The sequence below is a fragment of the Metarhizium acridum genome (assembly GCF_019434415.1).
Source record: "Metarhizium acridum strain ARSEF 324 chromosome Unknown scaffold_320, whole genome shotgun sequence".
Classification (NCBI taxonomy): domain Eukaryota; kingdom Fungi; phylum Ascomycota; class Sordariomycetes; order Hypocreales; family Clavicipitaceae; genus Metarhizium; species Metarhizium acridum.
In genome coordinates, this window is record NW_027094027.1 from 916,274 (window position 1) to 943,267 (window position 26,994).

The following is a 26,994-nucleotide window of genomic DNA, read 5'->3' on the forward strand; positions in this document are numbered from 1 at the left end:
TAAATAAATAAGAATATTATTAAGGTATATAATTATAAATACTCTTAGTTATTTTCGTAAGATTATATTAATTATTCTTTAAAAGGTTACTAGTATATTAGTAAGCCTAAAAGGTATTACTAGATATTTATAGTATTCTTTATTAGTTTAAAATGCTATTATTTACTTATAGCCTTCTTTTATTCATATAAGATTATAGGCCTCTTTTAAGTTAAGTATAGTAAACTATTTAGCTTTTTTAACTTTATCTTTAATTTCTATTATAAGCGAAAATAGGTATTAATTCTTAATTATAATCTTATTTAAGTATTAGTAATTAATATATAATTATAGTTTTTTATTCTTCTTTAATACTTATAAGATTAGGTATTTTATTAAGAACTTTAATAGTCTTATATATTTCTTTTATAATATATTCTTTAAATACTTCTTAAGCGCCTTATCTTACTTAAGGTTTTAAGGGTAAATCTTATTAAACGTTAATTTAATACTAGGCTAAAGTTTAATCTTATAGTTCTAGCGTAAATACTCTAATAGTTTTATTTTTAGCTCTTTATTAAATAGCTTATTATACTTTAAGTATTTCTTAAAAATCTTTATTATCTTAGCTTTTAGCTCTCTAATAATTATATATATTTTTAAAGGCCTATTATAGTTTAAATAAGGTGCTCTTTATAAGCTACTCTTAGCTTTATAACTATATTCTAGTAAATTCTATTAAAGTTAATTAATTCTTTAATTAACTCGTAGATTACTTGCTTATAACTAAGGTATCTCTAATATAATATTATATTTTAAGATTACTATAATATTTAATATAACCTAGTATTTTATACCTTATATATTAACGAGAAGTTACGCTACTTTTATATTAATTACTTCTTAGCTATACTTTACCGCGATTTCTTTTATAATTATAAGTTAATAGAGCTTATTTTTAAATATTTAAGGTAATTATAATCTATTAATAAGATTTAGTAAGATAAAACTTTCTTATACTCTACTATTAATTATTACTTAAATCTTTTGTTTTATTATAGTTATATTAATTATAAGGTATACTATATTATTAATATTTATAATATATAAAAACCTATTAAATCTTTATTAAGGAATTAGTTTTAATTATAATAATAGCTATTATTTTCTAATTTATTAATCTTATTCTTATATTATTCTTTAACGCGTTATTCTAGGCACTATTATTAATAGTTATCTTTTAACGTATTATTAAAGCTTTCTTAATAATCGCTTAACCTACTATTTATATTAATTAAACTTAAGTTAAGCGAGTTACTTATAATTATATAATTCTCTTTATTCTTATATTATAAGGTTATAATTTAGGTAATATATACGTTATTCTTAGTATAATATAATTTTTTATTTAATATCTTAGAATTAGTTTATTATAATTTCAGTTATATTATAAGAGTTATTCTTCTTCCCTTTTATTCTCGTAAAAACTATTCGCTACTTTACTTACTATTAAGGTATATATAATAATTATTATTATAATAGAAGGTTTAATTAAGAAGTTTATATTTAACTTTAAGTTTATCTTTCTTAATTAAATAATTTTCTTCTTTTTAAATTAATTCTAGTAAAGGTTTACTTTTTAGTAAAAGCGTTTAGTATTTTTAAAAGTTATTAGGTATTAATTAGGTTTTAAATTTCTAATCTTTATTTAAACTAATATTATTTATTAACGTATAGTTTTCTTTATTACTTATTATACTAAGATTTCGTGTAAGTAAGTCTTTTTAATTTATAGTATAAAGCTTTTTACCTTTAGGGATTAGCTTTTATAGCTTTTTTAAGGCTTTACTTTTATTTATAAAGTGTTTAGTCTTACTATAATTATAATAAGTCTTCCTCTTTTTCTTATTTGTAATATTAAGTTCTATAAGTCTAATATAATATTCGTATATAATAGAGGTTTATTATAGTTTACTACTATTAGCTTTATTATACTTAGTATAAAATTAGTAATTCTTATTACCTTTTTCTTAATATTATTTATATAAACGATTATTTACCTTAATAATTATTTTAATAAAGTTATTAAATAACTTAAAATAATCTTCTTAATAAATACTATTCTTTACTTTTTCTTTAAGTTCTTAATAAAAAACTTCTATTTTAAGTTTAATATTTTAATTAAGTTTTATTATAATACGTTTAAACTCTCTAGTATAATAAGCTATAAATTTAATTTACTTAAGTTAAGTAAGTTATTATATAGCTTTCTTATACTTATTAGAATTTTTAAATGTAATAAAAAGTTATTCTTTAAAGGTTTTATAATTAAAGAAAATATAAATAACTTTTACTTTAACTTTAATACTATACTTAAGATATACGCGAAGAGTTAACTTTTATTATTTTATTACCTTTTTAATTAAGAGATTATTAATATAAAGAATCTATAATTTAAGTGTTTTATAGATTTTCTTATTAACTTAAAGATAAGCTTAAGCTTATATAAGAAAGTGTCTTATATTCCCCTTATAATTATTATATAGTTTTAGTTTAGAAAATTTTAGTATATTATAAGTATTTATAAAAGTTATAGGTGTAATTTTATAAACTACTATAAGTTTCTCTTCTTACTTATTAATCTTTTTATAAAGGTTATTTTATTATTTAAGAAGCTATTAATTTTACTTTTTTATTTTAATAATCTTATTATAAAGGTACTTTATTATCTCCTTAAAGTTAATAGTCTTTTCGCTTAAAGTAAATATCTTAAAAGTTATTATTACTTAAAGTTTTAAGGTAACTTATTAAATAGAATTAATTAAAATATAATATTAGCTTAGATTTTAAGGTATAATAGGTTTATTTCTTAGAAAGTAAGTTAAATTAAATGCTATAAAGTAGCTTTTAAGTAATATTATAATAAGACTATTAAAAGTATAACTCTTAATAGTAAAACTATTACTTAAATTAATTAATAAAGAATTAAATTATCTAATTATAGTAGAATACCTTCTTCTTAAGTACTCGTTTATTTCTCTATTATAGTTTTAAATTAATTAGCTTAATTATTAATCCCTTTAAACCTTAATTAATTAACTTAAGGTTTAGTTAATTTAATTCTTTTTAATTAATACGTTTAAATATTAACCTCTTTAATTACCTTTTAAGTTATATAGTTAATTACGTACTCTTACCTTCTTCTTATACCTACAGGTTATACCTATTCTAGCTAGTGCGGTCTCGTCTCGTCTCTCGTGTAGTGTTGTTCGTAATATTAAGTAATATATTTATTAGTTAAATAATACTATTAAAGTATAATAAAGAGATATTTTAGTTTTAGTCTCTTTAAGAGAGTATATTAAGGTATTACGCTTATATTTTAGGTTTATAATAAAGGTAAAAGTTAAATAAAAAAAGTATTTTTACTTAACGCGCTTATTTCTTTAATATTTTCTTTAATAAGATAAAGTATTTTAAGTTTTTATAATTTATAAGAATAATAAATAATTATATAATACTTTAAAGTTTTATTAATTAAGCTTTTAAGTAAGAGATAATAGCTAAAAGTTTCTTATTATAAATAATATAATTTCTTTTTAAAGTTATAAGCCTTATAAAGTAATATATTATTAGGTGAAGAACTTTATTATTAAATTATAATAAGTATGCCTTATAATTAGCCTTATAAATCCAAGTTAAAAAAACAAGCGTTTTTTTCACTTAAAATACATTTATAAGTATTTTTTAAATGTAATGTATTGTATTTAAATATAATACACGAAAATATAATACAATATAAAATATAATATATAATACACTTGTATTTACTATATTCGTAAGAGCTCTAATTATAGCGCCTCTTATATTAAACGTTTATAGTTATTACGCGGGTAAAAGGGTACATTTAATTATATAATACCCTATTAATTTATAATAAATATACTTTCTTTTCTTCTTTTATTAATTAATTACCTTCTTTAAAATCTAATAGACTCTTTTCTTTTATTTACTCTTAAAGTAATTTTAACTTATACTTTTCTTAAATTTAACTTAAAACTTTATCTTTATTATATTTATTATTAACGTGTTTTTATTTATTAGTTATTTTATTTTAAAGGTAATCTCTTTATTTTACTTATTTTAAAACTTCTCTTTTAATTATAAGAATTTAATATTAATAGCTATATTATAAAGTTAAGTTATTATTATATTATACTTAAAGTATAATATTTTCTTACTTATAATTTCTTCTTATATATACTTATTTAAAGCTTATTATAGTTTTATAAGCTTTATAAATCTAGCTTATAATATCCCTTTAATAAGTGTAAGCTTATTCTTAAATTAAATAAAGAAGTTTATAAATAACTTATTTTAATATTATTACATTTAATTTAGCTTAATAAGTATAATTTTCTTTTAATAAGAGTTTAAATATATAAATAATAGGTATTTTAAAAACTAAAATAAGTTATAGCTCTTTACTTTACTTAATTTAAAAAATAAGGCTATATAGCTTTTAACTTTATTAAAGAGATTCTAGTAAATAAAGACTTATTAATTATAAGAGTTATTAATAAATTATATATCTTTAATTAGCTTATATACTATAAGCTTCTTTTAAGCTTTAAACACGTTCTTATTACTATTAAAAGGGGTTTTTATTAAAATTAATTTTCGTTTTATTAGGGTATTATAATTAATAGGTATTCTTATAATAGGTATAACTTAAGCTACTTAATTTTATAAGTTATAATATTATTTAAAGAGTTAATAGAGTCTTTTAGCTTAGGTATTTATAATCTCTTATAATATTATAAAGTTAAATAAAGTACTTTTACCTAATATAAAGATATTAAATATAAGTAAGTTTTATTTTATATTAAATATTACTTTATTAAAGTTATTTATAATAAAGTTTATTCTTTATTAAAAATTAATTATATTATATTATTATAAGTATATATCTTTAAAAAGTAAGAATAAACTTAAGAAGAAAGAGAAAAAGAAAGAAAGGTTTCTCTCTTTTTACCTCTCTTTATATTTTTACTTAACCTATAAATTATTTAAGTTAAGTTTAAACTACCTTTATATTAGGTCTAGCCTAGGCCTAAGCTACTAGCTTAAGCCTATAATAATAGTTAATAATATAATATTAGTTTTTACTTTTTTCTTAGTTTTCTTAGCTTTCTTTAGGTTTTTTAAGTAATTAAAGAGTTATTTAATAGTTAAAAGTTAATTTAATATTATTATTTTCTTTTTTTTAATAGAACTTTTATAAGATAATAATAAAGAAAAAGATAAATTAATATTAAATAATAAAAGTTAATTTATTAGTTTTCTTAATATTAATTTTAAAGGCTTTAAAGTTATAAAATCTTAAATATTATTCTCTTTATTATTACTCTTTTAATTAAAGTTATTAAAACTTTATTATTAAAGCGTTTTTTTTAGGTTTAATATAATAACGTTTTTCTTTATCTTTTTTAAGACTTTTATAAGGTTAATAACTTTCTTACTTATTTAATCTCTTATAATCTTAAAGTATTTAATAGTTATATTAACCTTATACTTAATAATTAATTATTATAAATTATTATAAGTAATTAAGTATTCTCTTAAAATTTTAAGCTACGTTTTTTTTATATAATATTATATTTTAAATATAATTATATTCTTATTAATTATAATTTATTTAATTAATCTTAAATAATTATATTTTTATTAATTAATATAAGTGTTTTTTAAAATAAAGCCTTTAATTAATATAATAATATTCTTCTTTATTATAAGTACGTATAATTTACCTTTACTTTTATAAAGACTTTAATTTAAGAATTTAAGGTTATTATTTTTCTCTCTTATTACTTTAAGATATACTTTAAGCTTATTTATAATTATATCTTATAAAATCTATAAAATCTTCAAAATCTCTTTTATTATTTATAATATAGCTTTTCTTTAATAAATATAATTAATCTTTTAAATATAATTTATAATTACTTTTAATTAAAATCTTCTCTTTAAGTATTATTATTTCTTAAATATAAATATTCTTTAATTTAGCTTATTTTCTTATTATCTTATTTAAGTAATAGCTTATAAGTTCTTTAAAGTAATTAATTAAGAATATTAAATACGTGTAATTATATTCTTAGTTTTTTATTTAAGATATATATAATATTAAAATATAATTAAACTTATAAGAGTAATTTAATAATTAAAGTACTTATTATTATCTCTTAATAAATTACTTAAAATATTAGTTTTTACCTCTTATAAAAGAGTTAAATACGTATAATATTTTACGCTTATAATTAAATATAAAGTATATTTAATAGCCTAAAAAGTATATAAATTTAATAAAGAATTATATTTTCTTTTAATATATATAAATATTCTATAAATTATATTAAATATTATATATAATATTTATTAAAGTATTATTAAGTCTCTTAATTTTATTATTTATTAATTTATATAGTTCTTATTTAATAAGTTACTTAACTTATATAATAAATAAGTATAATATAATATTAAGAATCTTTTTAATTTCTCTTCTTATAATATAACCTATTATTATTAATTTATATTAATTTAATTAATAATTTAACTCTTTTCTAACGTAACTTTTAATTATAAACCTATAAATTTTTATTAAGTAATTATTTTATAACTCTTTAAATATTATTATAAATATAAGTAATAATTCCTTATAATACTTATTAAGAATTTTTAAGTTCTTATAAACTTTACGCTTATAATTCTATTACTTTTAAGGTTAATATAATAATAATTAAAAGAGATAAATATTAATAAGATTTTATTTAATAAGTAATTTCTCTCTTTTTATATAAAACTTATTAATATATATAAAGTATATTCTTTTATATATAATAATAGTTATATTTTTAATCTTTAAAAATAAGTATACTTAATTCTTTTTTAATTTAATAATATTAGCTTATACTTATATTTAAGCGATTATAATTAAATACTTTATAAGTTTAATTTCTTTAAAGGTATCTTTTTTAATTAAAAATATTAAAAGAGCTTAAATACTTAATTTAATTAATACTTAAATATTTTCTTATAAGATTTCTTATATTTTATAAGTAAAACTTAAATAATAAGTAAATTAAAAGATTTAATTTTTAATAGCTTAAATTTAATATTATATAAAATAATAAGTAAAAAAGCTTTATAATACTTTTAATAATAATAATATTAAGAGTTATAAAGCTTTAAAAAAAAAAGATATAAAAGCTATATTATATTAAAGAGAAGAAAAAATATTAATATATATAAAAGATAAGAAAATTAAATACTTAAAAGATATAAAAAGTACTTTTTTTATACTTATAATATATAATATTATAATCTTAAATACTTTATTTAAACTTTATAGTAAATTATTATATAATTTTTTACTTAATATTACTTAATTATTAATTTCTCTCTTTATAACTCTTTTCTTTTAATATTTCTCTTTTTTATCTTTTAATTATTTAATTATAAGTAATTAAGTTTATTATATTTATAAGAATCTTTTAAACGTTATTTTAATTATTTTAAAGATAATTCTTAAAGATAAATTTATATCTTTTATTTTTATTAAAATTTAATAAGATTATAATAATAAGTTTTAAGTTAATTCTTTTATTATTTATTAAGTACTTTACTTTTCTTTATTTAATTAAAGTTTCTTTTAAGTATATATTAATTTTCTTTAGCTTAAATATACCTTTTACTTTTAAGTTTATAGTAAATATAACCTTAAATAAAATAATACTCTTATATATATTAAAATAGCTATTTATATAAAGCCTTTAAAGAGTATTTCTTTAAATAAAGTTAATTATTAAAGTAAAATAAAGCTCTTTAATTATTTTTATTAATTTATTCTTAATAAGATTAAAGATAATAATCTCTTATATTAAAAAACACTTTACTATTAGCCTTATAATATAATTCTTATTTTTATTAAAATAGTTTATTTTAATAATTAATTTCTTTTAATTATAATTAATTACTTTAAGTATATTTATACTTTACTTATTTTATTATATAAAAGATTAAATTATATTTTATACTTTAATTACTTTAACTTTTTTAAGAAAATTATTATTATATTTAAAGAATACGTTATAACTTCTTTTTATAATTATATATCCTTTAAAATATATTTATATAAATCTTATAATAATTATATTTAAAATAATTTCTATATTACTTTTTATAAATAATATTTATACTTAGCTTATAAGCCTTATAGTTTTAATTATAGTTTTTTATTTAAGCTTTTTCTTAAAAAGAATTACTTATTTTTAACTATTAAAATATATATTAATTTAAATATCTTTTCTTATATTACTTTAAAGAACGCTTTATATATTATAATTAATTACTTTTATTCTTATAATAATAAAAGACTTATTAAAGCTATTACTTATAAGATAATTAAGAAACTTAATAAAAAGATAAAAAAGAATATTAAATTTAAGATATAAGTAAAATAAATTATATTTTATTAATACTTTAACTTTACTTTATATAATTAATTAATTTATATTTTATTTTATTAACTTTTATCTCTCTTTTAAGTACTTATATTATCTTTTCTTAATATTAATATCTTTTACTTTTCTTAGTTTATTTAATTTACTTTATAATACCTTTTATTAATTATAATTTATAAAAGGTTTAAGTAATATTAAGCTTTTTAATAAGAAGTTTTATTTTAAGATAATAAAGCTTATTTACTTCTCTTTTTATAATTAATATAATAAATTAATTTAATAATTATTTTCTTAACTTATAATTATTCTTATAATATATTAGATTATTTAATCTTTTTATACTTTTAATTATCTTAGCTTTAAGTACTTATAATTAAGGTTAATTATTAAATAATTAGGTTTATTAATAATTAATATTATTAATTATAAATAATAATAAAATAGCTTTTATCTTTAAGCTAAAACCTAATACTTTTAAGCTTTATTTAATTATAAAGAATTAAAATCGCTTATATTAAAATTATACTTATATAAGTCTTATATAATAATTATATAATTTTTAAAGTAAAATTATATATTTCTTATTAAACTTTTATAATTTTCAATATTAATTTATATAAGTTAAAATAAAGGTAAGTTCTTAGATTTTTAAGTTATTTTAATAATTCTTTTATTAACTTACTTACGTTTAATATAAGTATTATCTTTTATCTTTTATTTTAAGCGTTTATTTCTTCTTTAATTAACGTTTTCTTACTTTTTAAGAGTACTTAAATATTATTAATATATTTATTAATTTTTCTTCTTTTAACTCTTATCTTTTACTTTAATTATAGCTTTCTTTTTAAGATAAAATAATTAAGAATAATAGTTTTATCTTTAAAATAAGTATTCTTAGCTTTAATTAATTAATATATTTATTAAGATAAACTTATCTCTTTTCTTAATTATAATAAGAGGTAATTTAATCTTAAGATATTATTATAAATATTATTTAAGTAAAAGTATAATCTTTATCTTTTTATCTTTAAGCTTTTTTACTTAATTTTTAATTAAGTTAACCTTATTTTTAATTTTAATTATTTAATTACTTATATTATAAGTAAATTAACTTAAGTAAAGTCTTTTAATTTTCTTATTACTCTTTATAATATTTAAGTTTATCTCTTTTTATTCTTTTAATAATTAATTATTTATTATAAAGAACTATTAATTATTTTTATTAAGCGTAAACTTCTTTAAATAATTACTTAAAATTATTTTACTTAATATAACCTTATTTAACGTTTTAATTTAATAAGCTCTTAAAATAATAGTATAGCTAATAATTTTAAATAGATTATTTTATCTTATAATAAGCTTTTTAATTATAAATATATTAATACTTCTTTAAACGTTATAAATAAGTATAAGATTATTTAAATTTAATTAATTTTTATCTCTTTTAATTAACTTAGCTTATAAGTAGTTAATTTATTTAATTAATTTTCTTTTAAACTTATATACTTTTTTCTTAGCTTTTATAATATCTTTTACTTTTTATTATAATAAGTATACTTTTACTTTAAAGAGATTTTATTTTAATTTTATTTAATTTTATTTAATTAATCTTTAAGTAAAAAACTTAACTTTTAAAGGTAATATAAGCTTTTATTTATAAATAAAATAAAACGTAAATTTCTTATAAAAAGCTTAAATAATTATTTTATTTATTAATAATACTCTTATTAAATATTAATATTATTTTTTAGCTAATTCTTTTATTTTAACTATAATTAAGGTTAAAAATTAATACTTAATTTTAATAATTATATTAGCTTTTAAGTTATATTTAAATATTTAAATTTTATAAGCCTTAATATTCTTAAGAGCTTCTCTTAAATTATCTTATATTTTTAGGTTATTATTATAAATAATATACTTATAAACTTTAAATTTAATAAGTATTTCATTTAAAAACTTTCTTATTATTAATACATTTATTATATAAATTAATTTTACTTTAACTTAACTAATAAGATTATATTTAACTTTAAGTAAGTAATTAAAACTATAATTAAATAATAAATGTTAAGTATTAATATATATTTTACTTATAAAGTTTTTAAAGGCTATTAGTATTAATATCTCTTATAATTATTATAATATAAATTACTAATAAGTTTTATAATATACTATTATTTCTTTAATTATATTTTATATTATTTACTATTAATACTATTACTTAATTACTTAATAAACTATTTTAATACTCTTATAGCTTATAGTTTTATAGATTTTTCTAATTATTAATTATCAATAATTTACTTTATTAATTATTAATATTAATTCCTTTATTATTTTAATTAATCTCTTTTAAAGTTAGCTATTTTTTATAAAAAATTACTTAACTTTTATTCTTAACTTCTTATATTTATTTTTCTTAAGATTAATTAATTTTTTTAAGGTTAAAAGAAATTTTATAATTTAAAGGTATTTTAATAAGTAATTTTTATACTCTTTTAACTTAAACGTTAATATATTTAAATAAAAGTTAATAAAATTCTTTATATTCTCTTTAACTTTTTAATTTATTTAATTTAATAAATTAAGCTCTTTTCTTAAGAGTTTATTTATAATTTTATTAATAGCTTTAAGAATATATTTAGCTATAAAATTAAATAATAAAATGTAATTAATTTATTTAATAATTAATAAGCTTAATATATTATTAATTACTTTATTAATTTAATAAATTAAAACTTAAAAGTTAATCTTTAAAATAAAGTAAATATTATATAAATAAATTTTAAGCTTTCTTAAAGTATAAATAATAGCTTTATACTTTTATTTTATAATATTATACTTTTTTTTAGGTTTTATTTATATTTTACTTTTATATTTTATTAAATAATATTTCCTTTTAATAATTTATAATAAAGTATATTCTTATCTTATATTATTAATATTAATTATTAATATAATCTCTTTATAATTCTTTAAGAGATTAAGTATTATAAGAATAAAAGCTTTTATTATTATATCTTTTAAAGTTTTTATTATTATTTATTAAGCTTTACCTTATTTTTATTTTATATTCTTTCTTAATAGCTTAATAATTAAGCTTATTATTTAAGTGTATCTTTTAATTTATATTTTATAATAGTTTATTAACTTTTAAAAGAACCTTATATTCTTTTAATTTTTATATATCTTTTATTTTAAAATCTTAAGTATTTTTACTTTAATAGGCTTTTATTTATATATTTTATAAATAAATTTTATTATAATAATTATTTAATAATAAAACTTTAATTTTAATATTAATATAATATAATCTATTAACTTAAAGTTTATAAGTACTTTATTAATATTAATTAAATATTTTAATATAAATTTTCTTACTTTTAATAGTATCTTTTTATTATTATAAGTAATAGTAAATTCTTTAATTATTATATTATTTATAAAAGAGATATATATATTTAATATAAGATTATATAAAATTCTTCTTATAATTCTTAAAAATTAAGCTATTAAGTTTATAGCTTCTTATAATAATATATATAATTATAATAAATTTATTAACGTAAAAATTATAATTATATTTTTACTTACTTTTATAAGAGCTATTTAATTATAACTTAAAAGTAAGTTTATAATAAAGAGAATCTTATATATATTAAATCTTTTATTAAATTTATTTACTTTTAATAAGATATAAGTATCTTATATTATAATCTTATTATAATTAATTATTAAGAGAATAAAATATACTTTTTTATTTTTCTTTTTTATTAAAAAGTAAGAGTTTTAATATAACTTATAACTTTCTTTTAAATACTTATACTTTATCTTTTTCTTTAATAATTTATTTAATTTAACTTAAAGTTTTAATAATATAAAAATTAATTTTACTTTTTATACTTTATATTTAATTATTTTAATAACTTAAAAGAGCATAATAATAAAATTTACTTTATTATAATAAAATAAGTTTTATATAAGAGCTAGTTTATAATTTTTAAGAAGAGTTTTAAAAATATAAGCTTTCTTTAATTATAAGAAGTTTTTAATCTCTTTAAGCACTTAATTAAATATCTTTTAACTTACTTTAAATCCCTTTAATTATTTAAAGAATTTTCTTATAATATATTTTAAGTACTTATTATCTTTTTTAATTTAATCTTTAACTTATTTTTATTTCTTAGTTTTTTAATTATAATTATCTTTTAAGATTAACTTATTTAATAAGATATTATCTTTTAATTATACTTTATTAGCTTTTCTCTTATATATAATATTTACTTAAAGATTAATTACTTATATCTTTTAAAGCTTTTTTATTATTACCTTTATTTACTTACTTTATTTTTAATATACTTTTTTAATTATTAAAGCTAATATTTTCTTTTCTTTTTTAATAAATAAAGAAATAAACTCTTCTTTAAATTTTTCTCTTAATAACTTATAAAATTTATTATAAGTATTAAATTCTTTATTAAAAGTTAAAGATATATAAATAAATCTCTTTTCTCTTTTCTTTAATATTTTCTTTAATATTATTATATTATTTCTTTTACTATAAATTCTTATCTCTTTAATCTTTTTAATTAAGTTATTAATTAAAATTTTAATAATATTAGGTTTATAATTATAATAATTAACTTATATATTTACGTGTATAAAATTATAAAATACGTTTAATAGTTTAACTTTACTTTTATAAAGTCTTAAATTTAAGAATAAGTTTATCTTATTATTTATAGTTTATATAATAGTATTTATTACTTATAAATTAATTAATATAAACCCTTTTTTATATATTTTAGGTTTATTTTAATTATTAAAGGCTTAATAAGTTAACTTATCTTTAATATATTTAGCTATTATTAGGTTTATTTTAGCTTATATTATAGCTATTTAATTACTATTTAACACTTATTTTAATATATTTAACTTACTTAAATTAAATAAAGCTAGTATTTTATTATATATTTTTTATATTTAACGTAATATACGTAACGTTTAATTATATTTAACTTTATTTAATACCCTAATATTAGGTAAATAATTATTTTTTACTTATATATTCTCTTATCTTCTTAACGTTTTTTAATTATTAAAATTAAATAATTTAAAAAATTTTAATGTTTTTATTATAAGTAAGTTTTTAATTATATTTTATTAATTATATTTAATACTTCTTATATAATTAATTCTATTACTTAAAATATAATACGTATAACATTAAATTTATATTAAATAAGTAACTCTTTACTCTTTTTATTATAATTAAATAATACTTAAGTAAGTCTTATAAATAATATACTTAAAATTAATAAAATATAAATAATATTTAACGTAATATATAAATAAATTAAAGTTTATATATTTTTAAGGTAAAGGTAAGTTCTTATCTTCTTATATATATATATAATTTTATTAAAGAATAAGGTTATAAATATATTCTTTATAAGCGTATATATCTTTAAATTTACTTATAAAGTAAACTTTATATTAATAATATTTTCTTATAAGCTATTATTTATTAAGATATATATAAGAGAAGCTCTCTTATAATTAAGTTACACTTATAAGTATAATAACTTTTACGTATACTTAAAAATCTCTTTAAGCTATAAAATTAAGTTTACTTAAAAGTTAATCTAATAATTAATTAATTTAAGTATATTTTAAAGCCTTTTTATAAGTAATACTTAAAGTTTTACGTTTACACTTATTAAAGATATATTATTTTCTTTATTTAAGGTTCTTATTATATTTTAATTATTTTTAATATAGTTTTTTATAATTAATATTATACTAAATATTAAGATTACTTTATTTAATCTTAAAGTATTTTTATTCGTAAATTTAATAGGTTTTTTTAAAAGGGTTATTAATTTTCTATTATATTATTTAATATTATTAATACTATTAATATAATTATTAATTTTATTTCTTATTAAAGTTATAAGACTTAAAAGTAATTAATATAAGTCTTTTAATAAAACGTTAATCTTTTTAAAGAGCGTTTCTTTATATAATTATATTATAATTCTTTTAATTAAATAATTAGTTTACTTAAGTTAAGTAAGTTATTATATAGCTTTCTTATACTTATTAGGATTTTTAAATGTAATAAGAAGTTATTTCTTAAAGGTTTTATAATTAAAGAAGATATAAATAACTTTTACTCTAGCTTTAACGCTATACTTAAGATATACGTAAAGGGTTAGCTTTTATTATTCTATTACTTTTTTAGTTAAGAGGTTACTAATATAAAGAATTTATAACTTAAATATTATATAGATTTTTTCGTTAACTTATAAATAAGCTTAAGCTTATATAAGAAAGTTTCTTATATTACCCTTATAACTATTATATAATTTAAGCTTAGGGAATTTCAATATATTATTATTATTAATAGAGGATATAAATATAAGATTTTAAATTACTATAAGTTTCTTTTCTTATACCTTAAGTTTTTCGTAAAGATTATTCTATTAATTAAGAAGCTATTAATTTTACTTTTTAAGCTTAATAATCTTATTATAAAGATACTTTATTATCTTCTTAGGGTTAATAGTCTTTTCACTTAAAGTAAATATCTTAGAAGTTATTACTACTTAAAGTTTTAAGGTAACTTATTAAATAGAATTAATTAAAATATAATAATAGCTTAGATTTTAAGGTATAGTAAATTTATTTCTTAGAAAGTAAGTTAAATTAAATACTATAAAGTAGCTTTTAAGTAATATTATAATAAGACTATTAAGAGTATAACTCTTAATAGTAAAACTATTACTTAAATTAATTAATAGAGATTTAAATTACTTAACTATAGGAATACCCCCTTTTTAAGTACTCGTTTATCTCTTTATTATAGTTCTAGATTATTTAAATCGCCTAATAATCCTAATAATCCCGTCTCGTTAGATTATTTACATGATCTAATAAGCTATCACGTAACTTAATATCCTTATTAGTTAGCGGCTATGCCTACCCTTGCCAGTACGGCCTAGCTTCCCGCGTCTCGTGCAGTGACGTTCGTAACACTTACAGGGGTTAGATTGTACCTAGGTAGGTACTTACGCGTACGGCTCTTAATTCTAGTAATCCCTTTGGTTGTGTTCAGAGCATTAACTGTAGTGTAGTTTTATAGTTTTGTAGTTTTTATAGTTTCGAATATAAAAAATTATATTAAATCTAATAAAATACTTATAAGATTATAAGTTTTACGGATAAATAGTATAAATCTTCTACTATAAGCTAATATAAAAAAGTGGGTCTTTATAAGCTCTTATAAGCCTAGAACTGTAAAAACTACATTTTATAGTTTTTATAGTATAGTGTAGTGTAGTATATTTTTAGAAAATTACATAATCTAGTTTTTAAGCTTATAATTAGCTAAAAGGACCCACTTTCTTATTTAAGCTAATTCATTATAATATTAGCTAATTTATGTATTTATTATTAAAATTCAAGTATTTTATTAGATTTATTATTAATTATTTAAGCTTTTTTGAAAATTAAAAATGTAGTTTTCTTGTTGATACTCTGGTTGTGTTAAGGCTCCAGTCGGGTATCTGCAGGGATATATATCTAATGAGATGCTAAATTTAAGAAGGTACATTTAATTACTAATAAGTTAAGTGATAATTAAAGTACTTATAAGATAATACTTTACAAGCCACTACATTTAACTCAATACAGCCCTAACGCGATTAACGGGTCGCCTTATAGTCACCCGCTATCAGCATGGGCATTGTGGGGCTCGTGACCTCGCTGGAGCCTTAACACAATCAAAGGGATAATAAATTAAGGGCCGCGCGCGTAGGTACATGGCGGCTGATTGAGGGTACCTGCACAGTTAGCTACCGATGATTGCTTTCCAACGTTTACGTCTACTCACCCTTGGAGAACTTCGGCGACGTACCCAACATACCTTGGAGGTATGCTTCAGAAATAACTACGCCCAAAATCGAATTCTTTCATTTAACGACCTCGTGAAGTACCGTACAAACTGGATATCTTTTGGAAATCTACATCGGCCGCCTCGAACGGCGACGCTTCCGTAGCTGCCGCCCAGGCATTACAATCGCGTCAACCACGCATTATGACTGAGCTCCCACACCGACCAAGCTTATCGCCACAATTGTGCTTCTCGTCGGGGGCTCTTCGTGGTATGTTCCAGCTTTTCGTATGTGTATACCGTTAATAGCAGTCTCCGCTGACCGGCTTGCAGACTTTCTTCGTTTCTCGAGATCGGCTGTCGACGATACCATTACAGAGAACCTGAATGCGTTGGTTACGCCTTCACATGCTGGATTCGACCCTAGCTCAACGTCCCAGAGAACTCCTGCTCCCGTCTCACGACCTATAGGCCTTGAGGTTTGCAAATCATTCAAGACAACGGTGCTTTTTCCAGCCTGGCAGGCCAGAACTGAGGTATTGAATTACTGCGCACTTGTTGCGGCTAGCCCTGATCCTAATGACCCAGAGGCAACCCTACGAGACATTGAAAAGCAGAAGGATCGTGAAGGAGTCGTAGATGAGCGACTAGATCCATATTCGAGCCGAATTTTTCTCCGGGAACCTCGAACCCAGATTCTGGCCAGCTTTATCCGCCAAGAACGTGGCGTCGAAGAAATAATACGCAATCGTACTTGGAGTGTTGTTCAAGAGCGATGCAATTATTCTCCTCAGAATACCTGGCAAGACGCTATGAGGACATGTGGGTTTGATAATGGTTCTAGGAGTAATTGACCCAGCGGATTGATCTGAATGAGATGATTTTTGCTACTGCCTCAAAGCCTGCGTTCAAAGAAGATAATCGTTGTTGAAGATCTTATGTACAACAGGGCGCAACACGTATCTTCTTAGTCGCACGAAGGATTCGATGAGATATCTTGCATGGATCAGGGCTATTATATGCTACCCATCGTTATAATCGTCGTCACCAGTAGCCCCTTACGAAGTACAGGATAGGGAATAATCGATTGATTACAAGGGGTCTCTGGAAAGGGGCCGGGCCACATGAATATACATATATGGAGCCTTTGTGCAACCATATCACACACATATATACTAAATAGGCCACTACTCATTTAATTACTCATGTCACATTATAATCAGGCGTTACTATTTAGCACAGTAGAATTGAAGACATGAGTCTCACGACAAGCAAATGACAGTTTGGACATAAGCGCCCTAACCACTGGGTTGCTGCATAATCATGGACCAGAAGCTAGTAAACGTCTGAGACGGAACACGTTGATGCATGACGAGGAATACAGCACTGTCAATGGCACCTTATACCAAACAATGTACGTATTGCCTGGGTATTTTTGTGTTTTTTCCTTTCACCATCGGCATTCTGAGTCTCTAATGTCAGTACTGGGGCTAGCAACCTCGAATGGCGACTGTATGTGTGATCAGGAGGTGTATTCACGAGTCAAAAGCAATCGCCATTTTTAGTGTTGTTTGACTGGTAGTGGCAAAATATTATCCCTTTCATGAGCTTTATGTGACGAACCAGTCGGAACAAGGCCACCGCATGGCAAAAACGACCTATAAGAGGCAAAACCTAACAGCAGGTAAAGAGGGCAAATTAAGATAATACATATCTTAAAAGACAAGTTTTACACTTAATGCCCATGTGACGAACCCAGGCTCAACACGCCAAAATCGACGATACATTGGTCGAATCCCACCTCGGCACGTAACAGTGAACACCTTACCAAAACTCGTTATAAGAGCTTCTGTGATGGTCTGGGCGAGAGCCCGACCTTGCCTGTTATATTGGCTGTATAGTGTCAATTGAACCGAGGTCGTGGGCGGCTTGCTCAATTCGTGCCAGACCCCTTTGCCGCTACATATGTACGGTATACTGGGTCGGGACATCATGGATGGCGCTATTAGGCCAGTCCTTGACAGTTTCTAAGCTTACGTGCATATTAAAATTTAAAATATCAGAGGACTATATTAAAATTATATTCAGTTCTTTTTGTTTTTCGACCTATCCGTGCAAGCACTCCATCAGTTGAGGCTCAGTGAGAGCAACACAATGTGTCTAACTGTACCTAAGCCAGAGAACCGCAACAGACCACGCAATACACCATGAGTTATATTAATTTGTAATATCAAGATTTAGTTTTTAAATTATATCTCTATGAAGTTTTAGTCAACAATTACTAGTAAGTAACTATTAATTACTCTTTTAAAGAGTGTCTGGATTGAGTTTTAGTGTAAAGTGGGGCTTCTAACAGACTTCTAGTGTGCCACTGTCGTCAACATAAGAGGCAGACTCCTAACCCAAGGCTAATAATGTCTTAGACATCCAGGACAGGGCTCTGATTGCTCATTGAAATGGGCTCATTGACACGTGTAATTGGTACCTTGCGAATTAAAAGGCGACAGGTAGTTACGTACATGTGCAGGCTACTCGGTTAATGATAGGGTCTGGTGCAAAATGCTCGTGCTAGCGTACCAGACATCTAAGTACTCAAGTAAGCATCTTGCCAGAGACTAATAGCATTGCAGTGGTCACCAGTGGCCCGAGTACTCGTGATGTCAATGTGTGTGTGGCATTCTGGTTGAAAACCCCACCTGCCCACACAACTTTGAGCATGTACTGGCCCTGTTGATACACCAGATTCATCCGAAGATCCGCCGATTACAGAGCCAAAAAGCTTGGTCTTCTTACCACCGCAACATTAATGCATTAATACCTGCCTGTCCGCTATCGCACCATTTGACGGCAGTTGCATATCGCCAGGACATATTCCCGTTCTCGGTCGGTGCAGAAACAATTGTGATACTATTCCAATCACATGCCATCAAGTTGATGTTGGGCAACTCACTCTGTCGACTACCATCCTCCCCAGCGCCCTTCTACCCAGTTTCGTTGCTCATGCGTCAGTAGCTACTAAACCATAGAGCATTCCTGGAACCAATTTTCAGTCAAGTCAATCTCTAACTTCAAGATCGCGTATAGCATTAAACAACTGCAAATTCTCTCCCGTCTGTGCCGAAGCTCACATCACCCGAACAAGTAGCCCGCATCATCGTCACCATGCCGCAGCAACTTGCGCCGAAAGAAGCGGCGCAATTCCGACAAGTCATCCGCAGCTATGAAGACAAACAATACAAGCGAGGGCTTAAAACTGCAGATCTAATTTTGAAGAAGAACCCGAAGCATGGAGACACAATGGCCATGAAAGCCCTGATCCTCAACAGCCAGAGCAAAACCGAGGAAGCATTTGCTCTCGCCAAGGAAGCACTGACCGCTGATATGAAGTCACATATTTGTTGGCACGTCTACGGGCTACTCTATCGGTCGAATAAGAATTTCGAAGAAGCAATCAAGGCGTATAAGTTTGCTCTCAGGTTGGAACCAGAGTCGGCACAGATCCAGAGGGATCTAGCAATTCTCCAGATTCAAATGCGGGATTTCCAAGGGTATATTCACAGCCGCAACTCCATGCTTCAAGCTCGACCGCAGCTCCGCCAGAACTGGACTGCTCTTGCCATAGCCAATCATCTCGCCGGCAATCTGCCCGAGGCTGAAAATGTCTTGACAACCTATGAGGGCACTCTCAAGGCTACGCCGTCACGTAACGATGTCGAGCATTCAGAGGCAGTCATGTATAAAAACTCGTTGATTTCTGCGCAAGGAGACTATGGGCGTGCCTTGGAACATTTGAATACTGCCTGTAAGCACAACCTGGATCGGCTGGCCGTGATGGAAAGCAGGGCCGAATACTTGGCCAAGCTGGGGCGGAATGAAGAAGCTGCTACAGCTTACCGAGCGCTGCTCGATCGAAATCCGGATCATGCAATGTATTACGAGAAGCTGGCATCTGTTTTGAAAATTCCCCAAAATGGTTTCATGGCACGAAAGGCGCTGTATGATGAGTATGCAGAGAAGTTCCCCCGATGTGATGCGGCCAAGCGAATTCCCCTAGACTTTCTCTCCGGTTAGTATAACTCATTGTAGACCCTTCACTTTTTCAATATGGTGGCTTACAAGAAATAGGTGATGAGTTCAACCAAGCAGCTGAGGCCTACCTCACGCTAATGCTGAACAAGGGAGTACCCTCCACGTTCGCAAATTTGAAGCATATGTACTCTGATTCGGTTAAAAAGAATGCCCTGGCTTCCCTTGCGGAAAAGTACCTCCAGTCTGAGTCCACGGTATCAACTAGTAAGGACAAGGGAGAAGCCGCGGCACTCTATTTCTTAGCTCAGCACTATAACTACCATCTCAGTAGAGACTTGACCAAGGCTATGAGCTACATTGAAAAGGCCATCGAAAAGGATCCCAAGAGCGTCGATTTTCACATGACAAAAGCGAGGATCCTAAAGCACAGCGGTGAGATTCAGAAAGCTACAGAAATGATGGACATAGCGCGAAAGCTCGATCTCAAAGACCGTTATATCAACAGCAAGGCTGCAAAATATCAACTTCGAAACAATGAAAACGATCGAGCGCTCAAGACCGTCGGCTTGTTCACACGGGCAGACACTACAGGGGGGCCATTAGCAGATCTTTTGGATATGCAGTGCGTCTGGTATCTGACAGAAGACGGGGAGGCTTATGCTAGACGAGGAAATATAGGCCTGGCTCTTAAACGCTTTCATGCCGTGGCTAACATCTTTGATGTTTGGCAAGAGGATCAATTCGATTTCCACAGCTTCTCCCTTAGAAAAGGCCAGATCCGAGCCTATGTTGAAATGCTTCAATGGGAAGACCATATCCGTGACCACCCTTTCTATTCACGGGCTGCACTTGATGCCATCAACTTATATGTAGAAATGGCAGACAAGGCGTCTACAAATGGGCTCAATGGAACTGGCAGTGAAAATGGAGATGATGTACTGGCGAAGAAGAAGGCAGCGAAGAAGGCGAAGAAGGAACTTCAGCGTTTGGAGAGAGAGTCGGCCGAGAAGCAGGCCAAGCAGGACCCAAACAAGGGCACTCAAAGTGGTGAAGCTAAGAAGGACGATGATCCGTTAGGTTTGAAGCTTGCTGCTACCACAGACCCTCTCGGCGAGGCGATGAGATTTCTCAGTCCACTACTCCAGGCTTGCCCTAAGAGTATCGACGCTCAGCATGCAGGATTCGAGGTTTATATCCGCCGACGTGAGTGATGATGACCCAAGCCAGCTAGCCATTATTTTCTGGATCAAAGTATAACTAACAGGTGGCAGGGAAATTCCTCCCTGCGCTACGATGTCTTCATTCTGCACTAACAATTGACCCCTCGAGTCCCAGGACAAAGGAACAGTTGTCCGTATTTGAATCTACTTTAAAATCCGTTACCGATTTACCGCAAAAGGTGTCAGAAGCCTTGACTGCGGAAGTCAAGACTCTTTGAGATGGGATATCCAGTCCGGAAGACAAGAATGGGATTGCCATTCAACCGCCATTCATAGCGACATAGTGTGGAATGAGACGGCCTCATGCTTCAAACAACGGTCGAGCGCTGCAAAATCAATTCGGAAGGAGTTTTCGCAATTTTTGATAGCGACCAGCATGAACAGGAATTCTTACCTATGGGTCACTACAGCTGGATATGTTGGTACGGCGTCTTGTGTTGGGAGCACCTCGGAACTCCAATATGGCCTAGTCGCGGTAATTTAGAGCTGCACATAGTTTTCTGATGCGACGAAGATCTATAAAGCACGTGAGGGGATATAATGCATGCTATTACTATCTCAGTTAAACGTCGGATTCGAGAGGTTGAAGAGTCATAGGTAAAAAAAAAAAAAAACGTCGTCATTCAGCGCGTACAAAGCCAGTGATTGTGTTGGGCTGCGCCAGACCTAAGCGAAGGGCATAGGCTAAATTGCATCCTGGGGACATGAGTAAAAACAATAATGTGTGATCCCAAGAGGCTTGACCAGCACTTGCGATCTTAGTCGTCGTCTTCAAGAATAGGTAGGGGCAGGACGAAAGATCTAGTTAGACAAGTTGACCTTTTTCACAACTTCCTTTGTACAGCATACCTCTGAGTGACGTCAACTGCAAATTCACAGTCTTTCAGGTGGCTATAAAGCTGCGGGCGTATCAGCTTCATTTGGACGGCGGGTCCGGTGCCACAGGCTGTTGAGATCTCGTACGGACTTACCTATGAGGGTTTCTTTTTGACTCGTCAGTACGCGTCGAAAGGGCCATGAGAGTCATGGGCTAGGGTCTCAATGTCCCCTACACGACCTACTTTAGGTACCTCCTACGACACGCGCGGCCCGTTGTTCTAGTAATAGCACAGCAAGACAGGTCTTGAATTATTATCAGCTATTAAAAAATTTAATATATTAAATAAAAAACTTAAATAAGCTATTTTATTATAGCTGAAAATCTAGTAACAGTTACTAAAATCTATTACCCGCCCCTAATACACCCCGCCTACCAGAGCATTAACTGTAGTGTAGTTTTGTAGTTTTGTAGTTTTTATAGTTTTAAATATAAAAAATTATATTAAATCTAATAAAATACTTATAGAATTATAAGTTTTATAAATAACTAGTATAAATTCTATATTATAAGTTAATATTTAAAAAAGAGGGTCCTTATATAGCATTAAAAGCTTAAAACTTTAAAAACTACATTTTATAGTTTTTATAGTATAGTATAGTATAGTATATTTTTAGAAAATTACATAATCTAGTTTTTAAGCTTATAATAAGCTAAAAGGACCCACTTTTTTATATAAGCTAATTGGTTATAATATTAGCTAATTTATGTATTTATTATTATAATTCAAGTATTTTATTAGATTTATTATTAATTATTTAAGCTTTTTAAAAAATGAAAATGTAGTTTTCTTGTTAATGCTCTGCCGCCTATTACCTACAGTAACCTACCTACCTACGCGCGCGGCCTCTATTTCTAGTAATAGTATAACTATTATAAGATAAGTCTTAAATTATTATTAATTAATAAAAGTCTTATATATTAATTAAAAAATTCTATTTAATTATCTTATAATAAATAATAGTTAAAGAATAATTATTAAAAAACCTTTTAATATATTATAATAACTTATAAGTACTTAAATATTTAAGTAAAGTAATATTTAAATACTTAAATACTTATCTTTCTTAATATACTAAAAGGTTTTCTAGTAATTATTCTTTAACTATTATTTATTATAAGATAATTAAATAAAAATTTTTACTTATTATATAAGACTTTTAATAATTAATAATAATTTAAGACTTATCTTATAATAGTTATACTATTACTAGAACTAGGGGCCGCGTGCGTACTAGGTATTGTGTGGAGGAATTCGGCCGCATATCGCAGCTCGATTTAGCTAGCAATGTGGCCTTTAGTCACGTGCCGTAACACGTGATATGTCACGTGCCACACAATTATATAACTAGCTTTTTAGAGCCTTCCTAGAAAAATAGAACCTCAACCTTCTTGGCCCTCGTGGCTGTTGTGTTCAACTAGTATTTTGACCGGTATTTTAACCGGTATTTTGACTGATATTTTGACTGATATTTTGACTGATATTTTGACTGATATTTTGACTGTCTTTTACGATCCTTTATCTTGTGTGGTTTTTCCCTGCACAAAGTATCTAGGTACGTACCTAGGTAGTATTTACTCCATATAATTTAACCCGTCGGGACCGTGGGGACCGAGGGAGCCCGCGCAGTCCGACCACTTGAAATGGAAAGTTCCAGATGTCTGATCACATTGAACAGGTCCCCCATCGCTTCTAGGTAGTGTGGAAGAGGCTGGGGCATCTGCAGACATGCACTCACTGTATCTAGGTGTCAGAGGATGGTGCGGTCTCTGGCAACCAGAGCATTGACTGTAGTGTAGTTTTGTAGTTTTATAGTTTTATTAGTTTCGAATATAAAAATTATATTAAATCTAATAAAATAGTTATAGAATTATAAGTTTTACGAATAACTAGTATAAATTCTATATTATAAGCTAATATTAAAAAAGTGGGTCTTTATATAGCATTATAAGCTTAAAACTTAAAAAACTACATTTTATAGTTTTTATAGTATAGTATAGTATAGTGTATTTTTAGAAAATTATATAATCTAGTTTTTAAGCTTATAATAAGCTAGTAGGGCCCACTCTTTATATAAGCTAATTAATTATAATATTAGCTAATTTATGTATTTATTATTATAATTCAAGTATTTTTTTAGATTTATTATTAATTATTTAAGCTTTTTTGAAAATTGAAAATGTAGTTTTCTTGTTAATGCTCTGCTGGCAACTACGGAGACATATTTCCTTATCGCTAAGACTACCACAAAAAAAAGACAGAGAATCGCAATATATTTAGTACCACACGGGATAGCCAATTCCCTTGTGTGCTTAAATTCTATCGGTTGCGTTAAGGTATTACGAACGACACTATATAAGACACGGGACGGGACCGTACCGGCTAGGATAGGCATAACCCATAGGTATAAGAAGAAGGTAAGAGCACGTAACTAGCCACGTAATTTAAGAGGTAATTAAAGAGGTTAATATTTAAATATATTAATTAAAGAGAATTAAATTAATTAAACCTTAAGCTAATTAATTAAGGTTTAAAGGGATTAATAGTTAAGTTAATTAATTTAAAATTATAATAAAAAGATAAATAAATACTTAAGAAGAAAGTATTTTTATAATTAAATAGTTTAGTTCTTTATTAATTAATTTAAGTAATAGTTTTACTATTAAGAGTTATACTCTTAATAGCCTTATTATAATATTACTTAAAAGCTACTTTATAGTATTTAACTTAACTTACTTTTTAAGAAATAAACCTATTATACCTTAAAACCTAAGCTATTATTATATTTTAATTAATTTTATTTAATAAGTTACCTTAAAACTTTAAGTAGTAATAACTTCTAAGATATTTACTTTAAGCGAAAAGACTATTAACTTTAAGAAGATAATAAAGTATCTTTATAATAAGATTATTAAGCTTAAGAAGTAAAATTAATAGCTTCTTAATTAATAAAATAATCTTTATGAAAAACTTAAGGTATAAGAAGAGAAACTTATAATAGTTTAAAATCTTATACTTATATTCTCTATTAATAATAATAATATACTAAAATTTCTTAAGCTTAAATTATATAATAATTATAAGAGTAATATAAGAAACTTTCTTATATAAGCCTAAGCTTACCTATAAGTTAACGAAAAAATCTATATAATATTTAAGTTATAAATTCTTTATATTAGTAACCTTTTAACTAGAAAAGTAATAGAATAATAAAAGCTAACCCTTTACGTATATTTTAAGTATAGTGTTAAAGTTAAAGTAAAAGTTATTTATATCTTCTTTAATTATAAAACCTTTAAGAAATAACTTCTTATTACATTTAAAAATCCTAATAAGTATAAGAAAGCTATATAATAACTTACTTAACTTAAGTAAATTAAATTTATAGCTTATTACGCTAGGAAATTTAAACGTATTATAGTAAAACTTAATTAAAATATTAAACTTAAAATAAAAGTCTTTTATTAAGAACTTAAAGAAAAAGTAAAGAATAATATTTATTAAGAAGATTATTTTAAGTTATTTAATAACTTTATTAAAATAGTTATTAAGGTAAATAATTATTTATATAAGTAATATTATAAAAAAAGTTATAGGAAATTTAAATTATATACTAGATTTAATAAACCTAATAATAATAAGCCACGTTAAATATTAATAGTATATAAGTACTATACTAGACTTATAGAACTTAACGCTATAAATAAGAAAAAGAGAAAGACTTATTATAATTATAATAAGATTAAATACTTTATAAATAAATGTAAAGCCCTAAAAAAGTTATAAAAGCTAATTTCTAAAGATAAGAAGCTTTATACCGTAAATTAAAAAAACTTATTTACGTAAAATCTTAGTATAATAAGTAATAAAGAAAACTACACGTTAATAAATAATATTAGTTTAAATAAAGATTAAAAATTTAAAACCTAACTAATACCTAATAACTTTTAAAAATATTAAACGCTTTTACTAAAAAGTAAACTTTTATTAAAATTAATCTAAGAAGAAGAAAGTTATTTAATTAAGAAAAATAAACTTAAAGTTAAATATAAACTCCTTAATTAAACCTTTTATTATAGTAATAATTATTATACGTACCTTAATAATAAGTAAGGTAATAAATAGTTTCTATAAGAATAAAAGGGAAAAAGAATAACCCTTATAATATAACTAAAATTATAATAAACTAATTTTAAAATATTAAACGAAAAATTATATTATATTAAAAATAACGTATATATTACCTAAGCTATAACCTTATAATATAAGAAGAAAGGGAACTATATAACTATAAGTAACTTACTTAGCTTAAGTTTAATTAATATAAATAGTAAATTAAGCAATTACTAAAAAAGCTTTAATAATATATTAAAAGATAACCGCTAATAATAGCGCCTAGAATAACACGTTAAAGAATAATATAAGAATAAAATTAATAAATTAAGAAATAATAGCTATTATTATAATTA

The 26,994-nt window shown here is 23.8% G+C and overlaps 2 protein-coding genes across 2 annotated transcripts; both read left to right on the forward strand.

Annotated features, from left to right (window-relative positions):
* The first annotated feature begins 16,332 nt into the window (after nt 1-16,332).
* On the forward strand, nt 16,333-17,696 carry J3458_014546 (uncharacterized protein). Its single transcript, XM_007817796.2, has 3 exons — nt 16,333-16,438; nt 16,499-16,669; nt 16,732-17,696. The coding sequence occupies exons 2-3, from the start codon at nt 16,603-16,605 to the stop codon at nt 17,250-17,252; spliced, it is 588 nt and encodes a 195-aa protein (XP_007815987.1). The 5' UTR covers nt 16,333-16,438; nt 16,499-16,602; the 3' UTR covers nt 17,253-17,696.
* Nucleotides 17,697-19,177: 1,481 nt separating this feature from the next.
* J3458_014547 (uncharacterized protein) lies at nt 19,178-22,546 on the forward strand. The gene is made up of 4 exons (XM_066120617.1): nt 19,178-19,402; nt 19,483-20,464; nt 20,524-21,630; nt 21,699-22,546. Exons 2-4 carry the CDS (start codon nt 19,561-19,563, stop codon nt 21,863-21,865), a joined length of 2,178 nt encoding a protein of 725 aa, XP_065974452.1. The 5' UTR covers nt 19,178-19,402; nt 19,483-19,560; the 3' UTR covers nt 21,866-22,546.
* The last annotated feature ends 4,448 nt before the right edge of the window (nt 22,547-26,994 follow it).

What these genes read in the sequence shown, in the direction of transcription:
- J3458_014547 (XM_066120617.1), top strand. Translation starts at nt 19,561, where the DNA reads ATGCCGCAGCAACTTGCGCCGAAAGAAGCGGCGCAATTCCGACAAGTC. An exon ending in TCCCCTAGACTTTCTCTCCG is followed by an intron (nt 20,465 to 20,523) that starts GTTAGTATAACT and finishes TACAAGAAATAG; the next exon opens with GTGATGAGTTCAACCAAGCA. An exon ending in CGAGGTTTATATCCGCCGAC is followed by an intron (nt 21,631 to 21,698) that starts GTGAGTGATGAT and finishes AACAGGTGGCAG; the next exon opens with GGAAATTCCTCCCTGCGCTA.
- J3458_014546 (XM_007817796.2), top strand. Translation starts at nt 16,603, where the DNA reads ATGACTGAGCTCCCACACCGACCAAGCTTATCGCCACAATTGTGCTTC. An exon ending in CTCGTCGGGGGCTCTTCGTG is followed by an intron (nt 16,670 to 16,731) that starts GTATGTTCCAGC and finishes ACCGGCTTGCAG; the next exon opens with ACTTTCTTCGTTTCTCGAGA.